General features: G+C 43.0%; 1 protein-coding gene across 12 annotated transcripts in view; it reads left to right on the forward strand.

Annotated features, from left to right (window-relative positions):
• LOC114783668 (microtubule-associated protein 4-like) overlaps positions 1 to 18,756 on the forward strand; it is a 65,357-nt gene extending 46,601 nt beyond the window's left edge. For 5 of the 12 annotated variants that reach the window (XM_028969176.1, XM_028969178.1, XM_028969182.1 and 2 more), the window contains 11 exons: positions 533 to 1,545; positions 1,999 to 2,262; positions 3,507 to 3,669; positions 6,273 to 6,326; positions 7,243 to 7,529; positions 9,484 to 9,531; positions 12,777 to 12,869; positions 13,308 to 13,389; positions 13,470 to 13,582; positions 14,979 to 15,150; positions 15,816 to 15,958. In XM_028969176.1, coding sequence (XP_028825009.1) covers positions 533 to 1,545; positions 1,999 to 2,262; positions 3,507 to 3,669; positions 6,273 to 6,326; positions 7,243 to 7,529; positions 9,484 to 9,531; positions 12,777 to 12,869; positions 13,308 to 13,389; positions 13,470 to 13,582; positions 14,979 to 15,150; positions 15,816 to 15,823 — 2,297 coding nt within the window. In that variant the 3' untranslated portion in view covers positions 15,824 to 15,958. The other 7 variants (XM_028969179.1, XM_028969180.1, XM_028969172.1 and 4 more) reach the window with 7 other exon arrangements.
• The last annotated feature ends 307 nt before the right edge of the window (positions 18,757 to 19,063 follow it).

Here is a 19,063-nt window from a genome sequence, read left to right on the forward strand (position 1 = left end):
TTTAGACCGCGTTGTTCTAGATGCGCATTTTTCTTTGACTTTTACTCTCCTTTACCAGTGTGTTAACTGCGCTGGAGCCTGTCCCGTTCGTTTAGTGGAAGAGCACAGTGTGATTTATGGCACCGACTCGTGCTGGTAGCCATCTTGGAGAGGTTTTGGCCGACGAACAGGCATCCCGAGCAGTGACTCTGTAAGGGCTGTGACCAAGGATTCAGGACTGCCAGGTCACATGGACAGTAACCACAGTGATATCCACAGGTCATAAAGCATGCAGAGTTTAAAAAAGTTTTTTTTAATCTAGACGTTTGATGCTATTTCCTTTCTCTGTCTGGATCGTCAGCATTTCTTACCACAAGAAAATACCATTCTTACATTATATCTGAGCTCTTGACCAGACATGTACCATCTAAGTGCAGTTATCCGACTCCTATGTATTTATGATAATTGATCTGTGAAAAATTAAAAGATTGTTCCTGTTTGTTCCTTTTTGCAATTCAGTCTTGTTTTTTTAAACCATTTCTTCTTTCCATAGACAAAATGGAGAAAACAGACAAGCCGGACAAGAAAGAGAAAATGGACAACTTTGACATGTTTGGCAAAATGGAAAAAGCACAGAAAACAGAAGACAAAGTGGAGATGGGTGTATTTGCTAAGCCAGAGGAGCTGCAGAAGATGGAAAAGGAGGAAAAGTTAGATAAAGCAGAAAAGATGGACATGTTCAACAAGGTTGAAAGCAAAGATGAAGCACAGAAGGACAATCCTGATAAAGACAAACCCATTGACAGTAAGGAAAAGACATTGGCTACAACTGAGCCGATTGAAGTTAAAGGGAATGTGGAGAAAATGAATAAAGTTGAATCTGCTGATAGTAAAGAAAAGATGGGTAAAATGGATGAAGTTGAACTAGTTAGCACTAAAGAAAATGTGGACAAAGTGAATAAAACTGAATCCGGTGATGCCAAGGAAAATATGAATAAAGTGGATAAGGTCGAACCAGTTAACACTAAAGAAAATGTGGACAAAGTGAACAAAACTGAATCCGGTGATGCCAAGGAAAAGATGAATAAAGTGGAACCAGATAACACTAAAGAAAATGTGGACAAAGTGAATAAACTTCAACATGTGGATGCCAAGGAAATGATGGAACTTTTGGAAGACAAAACAGAAAAAGCAGTGAAGACAGAAAAGGTTGAAATGGTGGAGAAGAATGAAAAAGTGAAGGCAACAGCGGACATGGACACTGGGGAGAAGGTGGACGTGGCTCAAAAAGTGGAGGAAGAAAAGGCAAAAGTGGAACCAAAGGTTGAGGAGAAAGCTCAGAAAGAAGAGAAGGTGGAGAAGGAAGATGTAAAAAACAAGGACAAAGCTGAGAAGGCGAACAAAGATGAGAAGAAGGATAGCTTGGAGAAGAAGACTAAGACCACTAAAGTGGAGAAGGATGACAAAACAGACAAGGCCAAAAAGCCTGGAACTAAACCAGCGTCTACCAATGGGAGCAGCGTGCCTCCAAGCAAGGACCTCACTAGTGCGGACAAGAAGGCCAAGGTAAGAAAAATATCTTCTTTTTAGGATTTATTTCCCTTATCCCTGCTTCTGCAACAGCTTCCTCTTTTGTTTAATGTCCATGCTACTGTCCTTCAAGACAATCAAATTGAACATGAATAAACCATCAGCTTCATAAAGGCACTACCAAAGAAAATTGATTGTTCCACACTGCAAAAAATCTACATTTTTTTAAATGAAAAAAAAAAAGAATAATAATCTAGAGGTGAAACAAAAAAAAATCTCACCATAATTCCTGTATTTTGAATTCATGATTTTTTGCAGTGCAATCACTATTATTCATTATTTATGATGATATAATGCTGCTTTGGCTGCTTATTCCCTATTGCTGTTATCATCTGTGCTTTTTTCTGCTTTCTTTTGTGCTCTTTGTTTTATTTGCTCCCTGTGTTTGCTCTCCATTTGTCTGGTTTCGTGTGCCATCCCATCATGCAGCCGGTCGCCGGGGCAACCAAACCGGGCTCCGTCAAGCCACGGCCAAGCTCGGCGTCCGCTGGCACGGCCGCCCCCAAACGTCCGACCCCTACCTCTGCACCCTCAGCCACAACTAGCACCACCCTCAGCAAAAAAGCACCCCTGCCCAAGGCACCCATCCCTTCCTCTGGCACTAAGCGGACGCCGTCCGCTGCCAGCCGCCCCCCATCCTCCACCACCTCCACAACCACCAACACCACAGCACCCCGTGAAGTCAAGCCTAAGGTGAGTCCCGCTGTGAGCCCCCCAACTCCATCTCCCTCTTCGGCAGTCATGCAGCTTGGCATTGACTGCAGGCGTCCTGCTCCATCCTGAGCGAATAGGGGTCGATCAATGCTTCTTCTACTTTGGCACAGTATAGAGGCTTTATGGGTTTTTTCTCGCATGGGTCCCTGCCTCACCAGTAGGTTTTTTTTCTGAAACCATGAAACACTTTGTACCAGGCGTCACATAATGGAGTGCAAAATAAGTACAACGTACCATAATACAGAATCAGCTCTAGACAGTCTCTCCAGAGTGGCACGCTCTGTCATGGGGCATCGAAAATGCCAGGAAAGAGGCACAGGTGGAGAGTAACGTGAAACTGACATCACGGTACTGGTCCATGGCCTGGTGGTTAGAGAGTCATGTGAAAGCCGAACGTCAGATGAGGAGAGGAAGTCGGTCAGAGGGTTCCTTGCAGCCCCCTGTTTATCATTCACTAACTGCCACTGCAGACCAGGGCCGGGGACGCTGCCATGTCTGAGGGCACACTTCCTACCCCGCTATCCAATCTCCCACGCCTCATCCGCTGCCAGGTCTGGGATGTTTTATGGGCACTTCTGCACTGTGACTGCGTACGCTAATGGTGTCTGGTTCAGAGGGTAATCAGACGCCTCTTCTGTAAGGAAAAACAAGAAGATTAAGTTGCTTGGAAGATGTCCCTCCCACTGGGTAGGCAAATCAGCTATAGATTCTCAGGCTCCATTATGCCATTCTTATATTACAGCGTTACAGCAACGCCGCCCTGTAGCCAGGGGCAACCGTTTGGAACTAAATAAATAAACAAATCATGCTTTATTTACAGTATGCATGACATTTGTCATAAATGCTTCATGAAGCTAGCGATCAATTATAGATCAATTTAGGCCCATTTAGAACCTTTTCTTTCTCTAGTTCTTACCCCAGACATTAAAGTGCCAAACTGATTGTTGTCATGTAGAATAATATCATGTATCAAACTGTTTGCCTGACCCCTCCCAGTAGCACTCGCAGTGTGAGATTTTATCACCCTCTAGAGGTGGATTATAAGAACAAACCCTCCTTAATGGCTGTGGAAACCTTTGGGAAGGGTCTTATTTTAGCTCATTATCTGTAATTTAGTATAGGATCAGATTTAATTAATGTCATATATATAGTGCATTTGAATATGTGCAAAGTTATTAGGTGAATGGGAATAGCCTCATCATCGAGACCTCTGCCTTTCACAGACGATCACAGAGAAGCGTCCAGCAGTGCCAAAGCCCCCAGCTGCCCCCTCGGCCCCCAGAAATGGCACATCCAACATGGCAGCCACCAAAACTGCAACAGCCAACCGTACGCTCCTCACCACCCGCACCACAGCCAGCACTCCTTCAGCACGGCGCCCCACGGGTGAGTCTGAACACACAATTCCCAGGTTTGTCCCTGGTTTAATGCACACATCAGTTTGGCTAAAATAGCTGTGTGGTTTGACATTTTGGGAGTTAAAATTGCTTCATTCAGAACCGTCAAAGGAGAAGATACAGGGAGTGCAGAATTATTAGGCAAATGAGTATTTTGTCCACATCATCCTCTTCATGCATGTTGTCTTACTCCAAGCTGTATAGGCTCGAAAGCCTACTACCAATTAAGCATTTTAGGTGATGTGCATCTCTGTAATGAGAAGGGGTGTGGTCTAATGACATCATATATCACCCTATATCAGGTGTGCATAATTATTAGGCAACTTCCTTTCCTTGGGCAAAATGGGCCAAAAGAAGGACTTGACAGGCTCAGAAAAGTCAAAAATAGTGAGATATCTTGCAGAGGGATGCAGCACTCTTAAAATTGCAAAGCTTCTGAAGCGTGATCATCGAACAATCAAGCGTTTCATTCAAAATAGTCAACAGGGTCGCAAGAAGCGTGTGGAAAAACCAAGGCGCAAAATAACTGCTCATGAACTGAGAAAAGTGAAGCGTGCAGCTGCCAAGATGCCACTTGCCACCAGTTTGGCCATATTTCAGAGCTGCAACATCACTGGAGTGCCCAAAAGCACAAGGTGTGCAATACTCAGAGACATGGCCAAGGTAAGAAAGGCTGAAAGACGACCACCACTGAACAAGACACACAAGCTGAAACGTCAAGACTGGGCCAAGAAATATCTCAAGACTGAGTTTTCTAAGGTTTTATGGACTGATGAAATGAGAGTGAGTCTTGATGGGCCAGATGGATGGGCCCATGGCTGAATTGGTAAAGGGCAGAGAGCTCCAGTCCGACTCAGACGCCAGCAAGGTGGAGGTGGAGTACTGGTTTGGGCTGGTATCATCAAAGATGAGCTTGTGGGGCCTTTTCGGGTTGAGGATGGAGTCAAGCTCAACTCCCAGTCCTACTGCCAGTTTCTGGAAGACACCTTCTTCAAGCAGTGGTACAGGAAGAAGTCTGCATCCTTCAAGAAAAACATGATTTTCATGCAGGACAATGCTCCATCACACGCGTCCAAGTACTCCACAGCGTGGCTGGCAAGAAAGGGTATAAAAGAAGAAAAACTAATGACATGGCCTCCTTGTTCACCTGATCTGAACCCCATTGAGAACCTGTGGTCCATCATCAAATGTGAGATTTACAAGGAGGGAAAACAGTACACCTCTCTGAACAGTGTCTGGGAGGCTGTGGATGCTGCTGCACGCAATGTTGATGGTGAACAGATCAAAACACTGACCTAATCCATGGATGGCAGGCTTTTGAGTGTCCTTGCAAAGAAAGGTGGCTATATTGGTCGCTAATTTGTTTTTGTTTTGTTTTTGAATGTCAGAAATGTATATTTGTGAATGTGGAGATGTTATATTGGTTTCACTGGTAAAAATAAATAATTGAAATGGGTATATATTTGTTTTTTGTTACGTTGCCTAATAATTATGCACAGTAATAGTCACCTGCACACACAGATATCCCCCTAAAATAGCTAAAAATAAAAACAAACTAAAAACTACTTCCAAAAACATTCAGCTTTGATATTAATGAGTTTTTTGGGTTCATTGAGAACATGGTTGTTGTTCAATAATAAAATTATTCCTCAAAAATACAACTTGCCTAATAATTCTGCACTCCCTGTATTTCATGTATATAGAATGCTTGATTTTTATGGAATCAGATTTGTGCCATCACCCACTTAATTTTTGCTTGTGAGACGTCCAGTTCCGCTGATGTTTTTTTTCAGCTTCACTGCTGACTTTTCAGTCAGCAGTTTACGTTTACGCTGCCTGAGGATTCGGTTGGACTTCTGACACAGTTCTCGCGTGTGGGAGGGCCTTCACCTCATTGGCCAGCAGGTATTTCAGTGACAGCTCCTTTCCCCAGAACTCTATCACTGTAAGATACGTGGGATTGAAGAGCACGCAGAGCAGCAACAGCTATTAGCAATAACACATGGATCACATCATAATCACAATTGGTTAATCGTGCACAAATCTCATTCCATACATGGTCGCAAATGGCTGTTATTGCTGCGCGCGTGCATCTTGCAGTGATCGGGTTCAGAGTTGTGATGGGAGGTTTGGCTCTTTTTAGAGTGCCTCATATTTTAGCCTTACATTGATTGATCAACACTCAAAGCATTCATAATTGCCAAGTAAAGCTAAAATATGAAGCTACAGATGATAAATTAAGAGTCATGCCACAAGAGCCAGCTCTCTGAAAAGAGCCGAACTTCCCATCACTAGTTTTGGGGGATGGAGCTGTCACTCAAATACCTGCTGGCCAATGAGGCGAAGCCCTGCCCACACAAGAGAACTGTGCAACTGAATCCTCAGGCGATATAAAATGTAAAATAGTGCGGAGTGACTGAAAAGCCAGCAGTAAAACTAAAAAAAAAAAAAGGGCAGCAAAATTGAAAAAAAAAAGAAAGCAAAAACGTAGGTTGTCAAAATTCAAATGTAAACAAGTGTTTACATTTCAACATCTTATTTTTGTTTGATATTTTCAAATCTGATTTTGTCCTGTGCTTCTCTCTGCTGCAGCAAAAACGGAGAGCAGACCTGGAGAGGAGAAGTCCAGCACTCTGAAGGGCCCTGGTAACCAGTTATCACTTACAGTATCACTCCTGTCCGTCTCCCCCTTACGTAAACTTTTAAAGAAGCTGTTGCTTCCTCACGTTTCCACTAACACCCAGCACAGCGGATTCAGAGCTGTAGAGTAAATCCTGTTCCAGAAGTGCGTTTATCACACCGCAGCATTACAGCGTCTCACTTAAGGATTAGACTCACCGCCTGCATAAGTTAAGTAAGCGAAGTAGAAGCGGAAATCGAACTGACAGCATTTTTTTTTTTATTTCGAGTCTGCTGAGACTCTGCTGACATGGTAGTTGCAATAAAACCCATCCTGAGTCTTCAGAGAAAGATTATAATTTGTAGAGGAGCTTTCACTATGGCGGGGATGAGAAGTCGTATGTCATGGTTAGGGCTGCAACTAAAGATTATTTTGATAGTCGACCTGTCATCGCCTATAATCGATTAGTCATCGAATAGTCTGATTATAAACTGCATATTTATATTTGTTGTCAATAATAAATGCAATTATTATTTCTGTTATTATTTCTTAAACTTTTTGAGGACTGATAATGATTATAACCAAAAATTAGCAAATTTCACCTCAGACTACACTGGGATTTTAATGCATTGTTTATAATATATTACACACACAGATATATATCATGCACATTATATGGTATAGAATTGTTTTAACTTGCTATTGATAATACATTTATTATTATTTGGATGCATGCTAAATTCCTGTTGATATGTTGTTCATTATTGAAAGGAGAGGGAGACAAATCTTTTATTTGTGTATATATTATGTGACATTATGGTAATTTCTCGCCAGTATTAGTTGTGTGTGTGTGTGTGTGTGTGTGTGTGTGTGTGTGTGTGTTGGTCTGCAGTATTCAACATCTTTTAAACTCCCACTTTTCTCTGGCTCTGTCGTTGGCAGCAGATTCCTCCACCAGGCCCAAGACGACAATGGCTCCTCGGACCTCCACGGCCGCCAGCAGCACAACGGTCCGCACTCGCACCTCCAAACCAGCCAGCACCTCAGCACCAAGCACGGCACCGGAGAGGAAGCCACCCGTTCCCAGAGTCCCCCGCGTCACCTCTTCCACCAGTGCTGCAACAAAGACCACCCCCCGCCCTGGCACTGCCCCTACTCCTGATATACGAAACGCCCGCTCCAAGATCGGCTCCACAGACAACATGAAGCACCAGCCTGGAGGTGGAAAGGTAGGAACACAGCCACAGCGATGCTGTAGACCCTCAGAAACAACAAGTGTACACTCACACCTGTCTGGAGAGGGTGGCACTTCCCACTCGTTGCGAATGGGCTGATGCCATTTGCCATCAAATGCCAGCCAATCAAATGTTAATTTCCCTGCTAATTAACTCTCTTAAATGACAGGCAATTAGCAAATCTCCTTAACTTAAATACACATGCAGAATTCTGTGCTGCCTGTGCAGGAGACACTCCACCCAAGTCTGTGTGAGCATATCGTAATTGTGCACCAGGCTGAATTGTTTCGAACAGCAACATACCAGTAGTGATTTTATTACCTTTCATTGCCAGGTCTTTGCTATCCTTAGCTTTACATTCTTGTGTGTTTGCTGTGCAACTTCACATGCTTCACACCATGCACACTATGTGATAGGCAGTGGTGACCTAGCAGTAGGGCTGAAGGATTTTAAGAAATTGATTAAAATAATCGAAATCAACCACAAAACGTGACTGCGATTTCTTGTCGATCATTCACTCGATTATGTGTATTAAAAACTGTAGCATAACCGTACATTGAAAAACAAACTGTGCTGTAACTGGCATACCATGAGTTGAGAGCAAGCGTCCTTGTAGGCGTTTAATCTTAATGGTGAGCATGACTGTATCATACATGGACATCAGCGCAACAGGATTGGACTCGGTTGATCTGAAACCCATTATTTTCTATTTTTTCTAGTTTCGCATGACCAATAGAACCAAAGCATTGAAGCGGGCAGTGTTTGGTCTTCCCCTTGGAAAGACACACAAAGCGGGAATGGAGGAAGTTGATATTTAGAAAACCCCGCCTGTTTTTTTGCATTGAGCCCGAGTCAAGCGTGGTCGGCCTCGCGGCGAGCGCAGCAAACTTTGTTTTACAGTCTGAACTTTGTTTACTCTGCTGCACGCCCCCTCGGATGGACAGAGCGTCGTCCGCCCATTCGGCTGCATTAGCCCCGGTCCCGTTCTCGCCACCGCGGCGTCACCAACGCTCCAGTCTCTCGCTCGCTGACTGTCTCCAGCCAACCCTGCATGTTTGCACATGCGTCTTCCCGAGTCTGGGGTTTCATAATCGCATTTATTAAAATAGCGATTTTGGTTCGATTCCGATATATATCGTTCAGCCCTACCTAGCGAGTAAGGAAGCGGACACGTAACCGGAAGGTTGTGGGTTCTAGTCCTGAACCAGCAAGGTGCCACGAGGTCTCTTTGATCAAGGGACCGTCCCCACACAATGCGCCCTGGACGCATTCATGCCTGCCTACTGCTCGCTAAGGGCCATGGATTACATGCACATTTCGTTGTGTGTCACCGTGTGCTGTGCTACAGTGTATCGCAATGACGATCTTTACCTTCATCTTGTGACCCTGAGAATTACTTATAACAGGTTTTATTTCACAGGGAACAATAATTTATGTTGTTCCCAAAATGACTTGCTCTGCTTTATATATAGTTGCATGAATCTGTATTCTTTGTCTTTTCCCTTTCAAGTAATAAACTGTTTCCTGCATTTGCATTAGACAAGCCCGCTCAACCAGCCTTTATAATAAAAACTAGAGAACTTTTCCTGCTCAGCGGCATCTACTGACTTCCATTGACCTCTCACCATGTGTTTCCATTCATCCTCTTTTCATTTTCACTTTCTCACCCTCCACTCCTCCTTTCTGTCAGCCAAATTGTGCATGTCCTTATACCTGTCATAATAATAAGAACATATATATATAGTGCTGAGCGGAGCATTTGTAGAAATAAATATTCAGGGGGTTGTCTTAGAACTTTCCAGATGTTGTGGCCAGCCATCAGTTAATACAGAACTGTCATCCCGTCTTGTTCCTTCATACTTCCTTTCCCCCCGAACCTCCTGTTCTATGCCACTGCTCCTCACCTATGCGTTTTACTGAACCAGGGGCTGGGGGCTTGTCTCCCCAGGTCACAGCATCTTCAAAGACCGACTCCAAAGAGACCAGCCAGGGCAAAGTGAGTTCATTGACCCATTATCATCTTCTCTTCTCTTCTCCATCATTGTTTCTCATTCCACATTTTCTCTGCCTGTACATTCAGAACTTTTAGCGGCATTCTCCCCCCTGGATGGGGGATGATGATGTAATAATAAACAGCATTGTCATTCTCAAGTGTCACTCACACACACACAAACACACACACACACACACACACACAAAAAACACAGATGCACACATAATAAGCTGGTTTGTTTTCCTGTCCACACCAGAACATTTATTTCTAAAATGGGTTACTGCACGGGAGTGACCTGTAATTCTGCTTTGAATCTGTAGGAATGGGAGGGTGTCGATGGAATGAGACAGCAGAGAGGCAAAATAAAGGGTGAAGGGTTTATTGTTCCCACGGGTGGTCACAGCCATTGGAGAAAAATAAAATCCATGGCATACATCCAGAAAAGTTGTTTTGGTACAAAAAAAGGTCAAGAAACCAGATCATAAATTATGAACCAAAAAGAAATAAACAACGAAAAAGGAAAAGAAACAAACAAACAAACAAAAAAACTCACTCAGGTACAGGCTATTTCAGCCACCAAGCACACAGCTGTAAGCAGCAACATGCCTCCTTTCAACAGAACTCCAACAGTCCTCCACCTGCAAGGTCTACCCTCCTTAAAAAGGTCTTAAAGCCCCACCCTTAATTGGGACATCCCATTCCTCAGGTTTGGAGGGGGGTGCTTTTCATATTAACATAAACCAATGTACATGCAGATTCTTTCAGACATATAAAGCATTTCTGCTAATTCCACCTATTTAAAACAGACCTACTAAAGCTGGGTCCATATACCACATACCTTACCCCTCTAAAAACAGATCATTACTAATAAGGATAATGCCCCCCCTTTAGCAAATGTGAACTCTTCAAAATGAGTCCCGGAACGGGGGTACACTCCTTTGCCACACCTTCCTCAGAATACACTACCATGCCGTGCAGCAAGTAGGTTTTGCTGTTGTATTCACCCTCCACTATGTGCCAGTTGTTGTGTATGTAGGTGAATGTAGTGTGTTTACCCACCACTGTGTGCTCCACAGTATGTGTGTGCGTCGGGCCTAAATGTAGCAGAGTGTGGGCACCCACCTGTCCACATAAACGCAAATCCGCAACACAATCGTCAGAACAACACAATCATTTACAGTACAACTCAATACACAACAGAATCCACAAACACTGCACATACATAGACACAAGTGTAAGAATCGGTAAACACAACCATGTAACGAGAATGGCGAGCCAGCCTTCACTTTTCAGTCCAAAAGTACAGCGTACGGAGGGTTTCTTGTATTTAAGTCATCAGGTTCTGCAGCACAACAACGAACCCGGGTTTATTTTTACATATTGAAAGGGTTGGCATAATGACATTCGCTGGTGTGTCGTGCATGAAATACCAAATGGTAATTCAAGTACCAAGCCTTACAGCACCAGCTGGAGGAGTTGAGGTTGTAGCTGCACGCTGATTATACCTTCACTGGTCTCGCCAAGTAAAACGCTCAGCACAAGACTCAACTGGCCTAAATTTGTATAGGAAAAAAAAATCTAGATTTGTTTTCACTGCAGCGATACAATATCAATCCGTCAAATATTTTTTTCCTCCACCTCTAGTTTACTCGAATAAGCGGGGGGGAAGACAAAATTTCACTCTAGAACACTCTAGAAAAAAAATACTGTTTCCATGTGGACGCAAGTCTTCCTGTTTTCCAGAAAAATGTTTTCATGTTGACAGGGCCTTAAAAAGCATTTCACCAACAACACTGAGCCCGTCAAGTGACCGCCTTGAATAGAATGAACTGTGCTTTTAAAAAACAAGCAGACACAGCAGGGTTGACATGGAGCTATTTCAGTCCGACAGCTTGACATTAGTCTTTTATTTGCTAGCTGTGTTAAGGGGAAAACAGTGACAAACCATTTTTTCTGACACCTCCTGGGCTATTAGAGAGTGCGGGGCTGGATTTGCGTTGCATTACGCCGATAGCTTCAGTTGAGAGGGAAAACTACGTGGTAATTGCACCGCGGCTCAGCCCAGGCTAATTGCTCCGCAAACCGTGTAATGATGTGAACAGGGCTTGACGGCTGCCCGTCAGCGGCCGCCGTGCCGGTGTGTGTAGCAGGTGTGTGGTCGGTTTTCTGTGAGAGTGGCGTGCTTTGATTTAACCACTAACCCCCCCCACCTCATGTCTTAATTCCTGGTTCCCGGCATGAATGGCTGAGTGACTGGTTTTTCTTCGCTTCTCAGGTTGGCATTGAGCCTAAAATGCCAACGTCTCAGAGTATTAATGGTTGAGTTTGTGCCAGATTTTATAAAAAAAAAATCAGCCTTGTTTATTTTGAATGATTTCAAAGTAATTTTGCATATTAAACATATTTATAGGTGCACTACTAAATTGAAATCAGTCATTCTTAATTCTGGGCCGTGCTCAAACATTGGTACTCATCAACCAACATTGCTGCTGCGGTGCCGTGTGCTTTAGCGGTAGGTGGCTGATACTAAAAAGCTGCCGTGAAGGATCAGCTTAGCAACACTCTCCTGATGAAAAATGGTGTTTCAATGCAGTTTAAAGAAACCTGGACATCCCATCCCATCAGCTTCCCAGTTGTATTAAAACACTGGATTTTAAAATGTGCTTTATACTACAAAAATGCAGGGTTCCTACGGGATTTCGGGAATATCAGACATTTCCAGACCAGGGAATGTCAGGGAATTTGATCATTTGGGTGCCAAGTCAGGGAATTATCAGGGTATTTTGTTAATAGAGTGTTTTTGTTTTGCTCAAAACGGTTTGTTCCATTCAGCACGTCAGGCTGTCCATATTCAACAAGATGCAGTGTCGAATTTTATAGCCACTTTAAATGCCCTTTGTTTATACGGGAAATTCTGCTTTTCATGGAAAAGTCAGGTCATTTTAACTGAGAGTGGGAACCCTGACAACGTGCATCTACATATTTTTAGTAGACTAATCTGCATTGTGTTTGAAGAGGTTTTTATTAGGTGAGTGTTCTGAAGCGAATCCCTAGTAACTAATAAACCCCAAAATGTTGGTTGAAATGGGTTTGCTGGGTGATGGGAATAATCATGTAGAAGAATTAGAAGCTTCTGCTCTTTCTCACCTCTCTCCCCTCCCCTCCTCCTCCTCCTCCTAACCCGGTGGACCCACCCCACCCCATCTGCTGACCCCACCTCCCCTTTCTGCTGCCGTGCTGTGTTGTAGGTTCAGATAGTCTCCAAAAAGGTGGACTACAGCCACGTCACCTCACGTTTGGGTTCCAAGGACAATATGAAGCATGTTCCTGGTGGAGGGAACGTAAGTACTGTTGCTTGCCAACTCGTCGCCTGATAGAATGCGTCGTGACGTCAAAAGCGTTTTTTTAGTGTCCCTCCCTCCCTCCACCACCAATAGCCACCGTACAGCATGCTTTGTTATGGTCAGGTTCTGAAGAGGTCTTCCAATCGCTCTAGATGTTGCTCAGTGGAGGAAGGTTCCCTCCATGGGGTACATGGTTGGCTTCTTCAGGCTGCTTTCCACCTTGAACTAGTTTAACTCTGTCTTTCCCATTTTAACATTAATATCCACTTTAAAGCAGAACAGGATTTCAAAGGTTCTTTCCAAGAATTTTCCACAATGAAAATGCATGAAAGGTTCTGGACTTTATCTGGGCTGTCTGCATGTTTATTTGTGCTACGTAACGAAAGGTACTTCATTTAGAATAATATAAAACTTGTAAAAAAAAATGTATTTTAGGTTCAGATACTTAACAAGAAGGTCGACCTCAGCAAGGTGACGTCTAAATGTGGTTCCAAGATCAACATCAAGCATAAGCCAGGTACGATTTGCAGACAAATTGTACTCAGTGTACAGGTTTTAATGTTTTGTTTTGTTTTGAACAAAAGCATTTGTTTGCAGGGGGTGGTGATGTGAAGATCGAGTCCCACAAACTGAACTTCAAGGACAAAGCCCAGTCAAAAGTGGGATCCATGGACAACGTGACCCATGAACCTGGAGGCGGTAATGTTAAGGTGAGTCCTGGACATGAGCTACACCTACTGTCTTATTTTGGAAGTGATCTGAGTGAAAAGCTTATGTGCTTCATGCATGTGTTTTAATATCTTAGTGAGACATGTGAGTAGTATCGGATGGTGACTGGGAATCTAATTTATCTAGAAAATTCTGGCCTGGACTATTATCGAATAATTTGAATAATAAACCTTTTTTTCTAACCTGTTTACACATTGCAGTGTGTATATGAAAATATTGTCTGGTCACTGCGTGATCCTTGCGAAAGTTGGCTATTTATCTATGCAGTTGCAAGTTCCATGTAGGTAATGTACTGAAGATATTGTGTGCAGTACATGAACTTCACCAAGCTTTAAGGTGGAAACTCGCTTTGCCCCTCTGCGTTTGCCCTCTGGTCCCTTTTCTTGACTTTTGCCAGCTTCTGTGTGGGAAGACAAGCTGAACACGAGGAGCAGTTGTGATGTCACCTGTCCCCTCAGCCTATCGCAGTCCATTTTCAGTCCAGCCACATGACCATCGTTTTCATGGCTGCACCATAAAACATTGGGAGGGTTGAGAATGTGTACATGCACATCTCATATATTCAGATTTTTTTTTCATCTTCATGGTCACCTTTATTTGCAGCTTTGTGTTTGTATGAAACAGCACTAAGGAGATGGATGATGAAATCAAGGTTTTTAATTGTATGACAGAATTTTATATATCCTTTCACCTGGATTTCATCATCTCTTTTCCCATAAAATTATTTGATGCACCATCTTATCATGGTTTCCATATACATCCATGCAGTGTTGGAATTTGAGCAAGTAAAGTCAGTTTTTATTTATTAAAACTAAAAGGAACAAAGGAAAGGAAAATAGTTGGATGAAAAAAAGTATTTAGTAATACATCTGCTGTAATCAATAATCAATTTAAATGGTTAGAGGGGAATGAAAGATATTAAAAATAACACAAATAATTACTTTTGATATTAAGTCATCTGTAACTCTTGTAATAAGTAATAAACTCCTGAGTAACTCCTTCCCAACACTGCATGCATGCCTGTCTCTTTATTTTATTAATTTATTTATTATCATTTTATTCATTTGTTTATTATTATTTTTTTCTCTAATTATTAGGTGTTACTCCCCTAGGTGCACTGACAATTATATAAATCCTTGTTTTGTTAACTTTTCTGTTTTGCTCTACCGTTAATAATAGTGTCTAAAAATGTCTAAAAGGTTCCAACATGCTGTTAAAAATGTCCAGGTCTGGTTTTCCTCAGCAGTTTAGCTTCAACACAGACTTTTCTGTTGAGCTCCTGCTCATTTGATCCCATCCCTCTCATACATGCACACATCGGCGCCATTCCACTGCCATCTCACCCCCTCCTTTTGACACCCTACTGTGTGTTTCTAGGCTGAGGGGACCCAGGAGACTGCTGAGGGGAGTGGGGCTCCCTCCAGTGGCGCCCCGGCTGCTCAGCCGGAGGACAGCCCTGCCCAGGAGAATGGGCTGAAGGAGGGCGCCCCCTGCGGGAGCGAGGGCCTCCGGGACCCCCAGGGCCTGGACTCACGCATCCCTGAAACAAGTAAGTTTGTGTGTCCCGCTCCCTTTGCCCTAGACATGACCCCTCTCCTCACCCCAGCCCCCGATGAAGCATGGGCGTTCCTGGCTTCATGGAGTCAGGCTATGCAGAAGTGTTATGAGGGTCTTGTATTCACACTCAGAGAACAGCAGACAAGGACAGAATGTTGTCCTTGTCTGTGACTTCAAGTGACCAAGTGACTTCAAGGGACCAAGTGACTTCAGTGCCTTAAGACACATTCCTGCTGCCTAAGGACCGTCCACATGACTGCAGAGATTTTTTCAATGCGTTCATTTGACATTTTCTTCTTCTTTTTCCATAAGCATGCTTCCTCACAGAAAGGATAAGTGAATGATAAGTGATATTGCTATGACAGTCCAGTAGGTGGCAGTACAACTTGAAAATTCCATACACAGCCTCCCAGGGGTTCGCTGTGTTCTCACACCAGTTTCCAGGACCAGAGAACATTTCTCTGTTTTCATGTGGATGGGGCCCTCAAACTGATAAAATGTGAATTTCAAAGCTCCCAAGATTCTGAGACTGTGACTTTACACTCACTCTCATCAGATTCGGACAATTGAATATAATCCAGATGGCAGATATCATGTTAACTTTCACCACACTTTAAAGGCCCTGACCACCAAATCATTTTGACCTCTTCTTTTCAGGTGTTTAATTCTACTTTTTGCTATCCCTCTACCCTTCTCATCCCACCATCCCCGTCTGACATCTCCTCTCCCTCCCCTCTCCTGCCTTTCTGTCTCTCTTTTCACTCCTTCCCCCTCCTTCCCTCTTCCTCTTTTTGCTTATCTGCACTCTTCGATGCAGATTGAGTCCTTCAAGCTCAACTTCCGCGAGAACGCCCGCTCTCGCACGGACCACGGCGCCGACATCGTAACCTGGCCAGCCCTGGCTGACAGCCCCGCCCATCTCTACCCGCACCCTCCACGCAGCGTCTCGCTCAACGACTCCCTCGCATCCCCAACCACCTTCCTCCGCTCCCCCTCGGGCCACCTGTTCGCCTCGGCCACGGGGCAGGGAGGCGTCGGGAGCTCGTTCTCGGGACACAGGACGTGACTTCATCCAATCCCACGATTCCTTGCGACGTGTTTTTCTCTCTGCCGTGTGTATGTAATTGGTGACTCTTGTCCCTCAACCAATCACCTTATTTTCACACCTTTGGCCTTGTTGGGTGACATTCTGCTGATCTGTAAGAAACACTTTGGACTGGGCGCAGGGATAAAACTTAAGGAGGGTGGGAGGGGCTCCCTGGAGTGCCGCTCTCCATGCCTGTATACTCTGGTTGCACTGCAGCGTTGGGATCGGGATATCATTTGGGCCTTTTGTTTCACGTGATGGTGTCGCAAAGAACCTCACACCCGCTTTTCCCACAGCATCCACACTCACACTCACATTGACTGTAACGCTACGTCCTCTGGAGCATGGTATTTAGTCCACACTTGTGCCCTTTACCGAATCCTTAAACATCCCTCTCTGCAGCAGCACGTCCTAACAAGCAATTAAAAACAGTCTTGTGCATCCTGTACGCTAGGCATTAACACACACCGTAGCACACATTTCATTCTCGACCATACAGATATGGCCCCGCCTCCTTGCTGTCCATCACAAACACTGACATTTTATGCCGTATAGTCTCTTTTAGTGTTAGGCTCTTTAAAATCTCTTTAAATCTCTAGTGTTTTGTGGTTTGTGTGTTTGGATAAAAAAAAAATCCATAACTTAATTGAAGCTTGTGTTCTTTTTTTATTTGTTCGTTTGATGTCATTTATTTAATTTCCTTTCCTTTGGTTTCTCTTGTTTTCTCGTTAGTTTGATTTTTCTTTTTCTTTCTCTCTTTCCTTACTCTCTTGAAGCAATACAGCAGTCTTTGCCTATAGGATTAAAGAATCCTCTCAAATAGACGCACATTTTTGAAAGCTTAGGACAGACATGGAAAGTTGTCTTTGGGTAAGGGGAAAAAAGGGATCAGATGCACGTGCAGAGTTGATGGTAAGGTGTACGTGAAGTGTGAAGGCCAGTGAAGGTGAAGGTATGTGAGATCATTTGGAGCGAGATGAGATCATTAGTGTCCAGTATGTGCCTCCTATCCAGCATACCTGAAATTGGTGAGGAACCGACGGGATGTGTGGAGAGATGGGGAAAAATTGGAGTGAATGTCATTCAGATGCTTAAACAGTATATATATATATGGTTTTACGAAGCTTTGGGCACAATATCTGCTGACCGTAATTGTGAGAGAGAACTTAACTCAGACATGGGTGGGACTTTCAGTTTTCTTTTCCTAATGGTTGCTTTCAAGTAGGACTTTTATTCATTAAAAAATGTCAGACAGACGGGTATCCAAAGTTAGCAACAATAAAACTGCAGCTGTCTGTCAAACTATTAAAACCAAACATTAATAAATGCATCTGCCCAAGGAATATGAATTTAACCACTGGATGTACATTGAGTTATCACAATTTTTAAAAATTGAACTGGATGAACTGAAGACACCTTAGGACTTGTGAGAGTTTGCAATGAATACATTTTAATCATAATTTAACATGTAATGTATTTTTAACTTTTCATGTGGTGGCACTATAGTTCTCCTATAGTAAAATGCATTAACAGTAATCACTGGTGCATTGGAATCCCTTGAAATATGCCAAATTGTACTTTATTAAACACAATGTTACTTTTTTGCCAATAATTAGCTCTTTTTTTATCTAAATGAATTTGAAAAATTATATATATCACTGAAAAGCAATGAATCCCGGCAGTGGTTTATATCTGAAGCAAAGGTTTAGATTTTTTATTTGTAGATATTTGTGTTTCTGGGGTGCTGTGTTTTGTGTGAAGGGACGTGTCTGTCATGACTGTCGACTTTCTGGGGGTTTTCTGTTGTTTTTTTTTCTTGTGCCTGTACACAGCCATTTTGCAGTCAATACGAGTACCACTTATCCCCTTGCTACTTGCTAGCTTGCACTTTCCTTGGCTCTATAACGACACATATGTACATGTACATAAATATATATTTTAGTGTTTGTATACTCGATAAATGGCAACCAGAGGAACACATAACACAATTAAGAAAAATAAATTAAAAACAAGGTATATAAATCAACGAAGGTCATAAAAAAAATTAAGAATTTTATTTATACGCTTAACAAGGAGTATTCCCCTATTGAAGTAATTATTAATTATTGATATTATTGTTACTGCTAAGCTGGTCTGCCTTTTTTTCTGAATAAAGGGCTTGAAGTGAACAAATGTTTTTAAAATATAATGTACTGGAAGATGCAGGATTTTGAATTGATCTTGTGTTTTTCTTGCTTTGGTGTGCTGGCTAATCTGGCCTGTGTGCGTGGGAATAAGGTGCACTTTTTTTTTTTTTTTTTTTCGAATCAGTGTTTCCACAATCACATTAAATCCACACCCTTTGTCAAAATCCACAAGCCAATAATCTAGTCTTAAGGAATATAAAGGAAAACAATAGTAATAATAAAATGAATGCACTCTAAAAAATTTTTAGAACTGCCCTTTTCAAGGGGGAGGTGACCCCAAAATAAAAAAAAAAACGTGGGATTTTCAGCGGAACGTGTACGATTTGCACTGTCTGATGTGCCATGGAAGAGCAACAGGAAGTAAAAGGAGGGGTCAGTTGGGCATCAGTGTTGCCCCAGAATGCTAGGTTCTCACCAAGCATGGCCTGTCCTGGGAGGTAAAGGGAGATGTCAGTGCTCTTTCACAAATTTTATTTTTAATTTTTTTGTAAAGAATAATAGTGGATATGTGTTAAAGTGCTCCGCGTTATGCCGACAGGAGCCACTTTAGACGTGCTTCTGCGGTTAATGTGCAAGCATACTAATGTAGTACACATGCTGAATACAGTGGGGTGTGTTAGGTTGACTTGTGT

This window comes from Denticeps clupeoides, unplaced genomic scaffold (assembly GCF_900700375.1).
Source record: "Denticeps clupeoides unplaced genomic scaffold, fDenClu1.1, whole genome shotgun sequence".
NCBI classification, from domain to species: domain Eukaryota; kingdom Metazoa; phylum Chordata; class Actinopteri; order Clupeiformes; family Denticipitidae; genus Denticeps; species Denticeps clupeoides.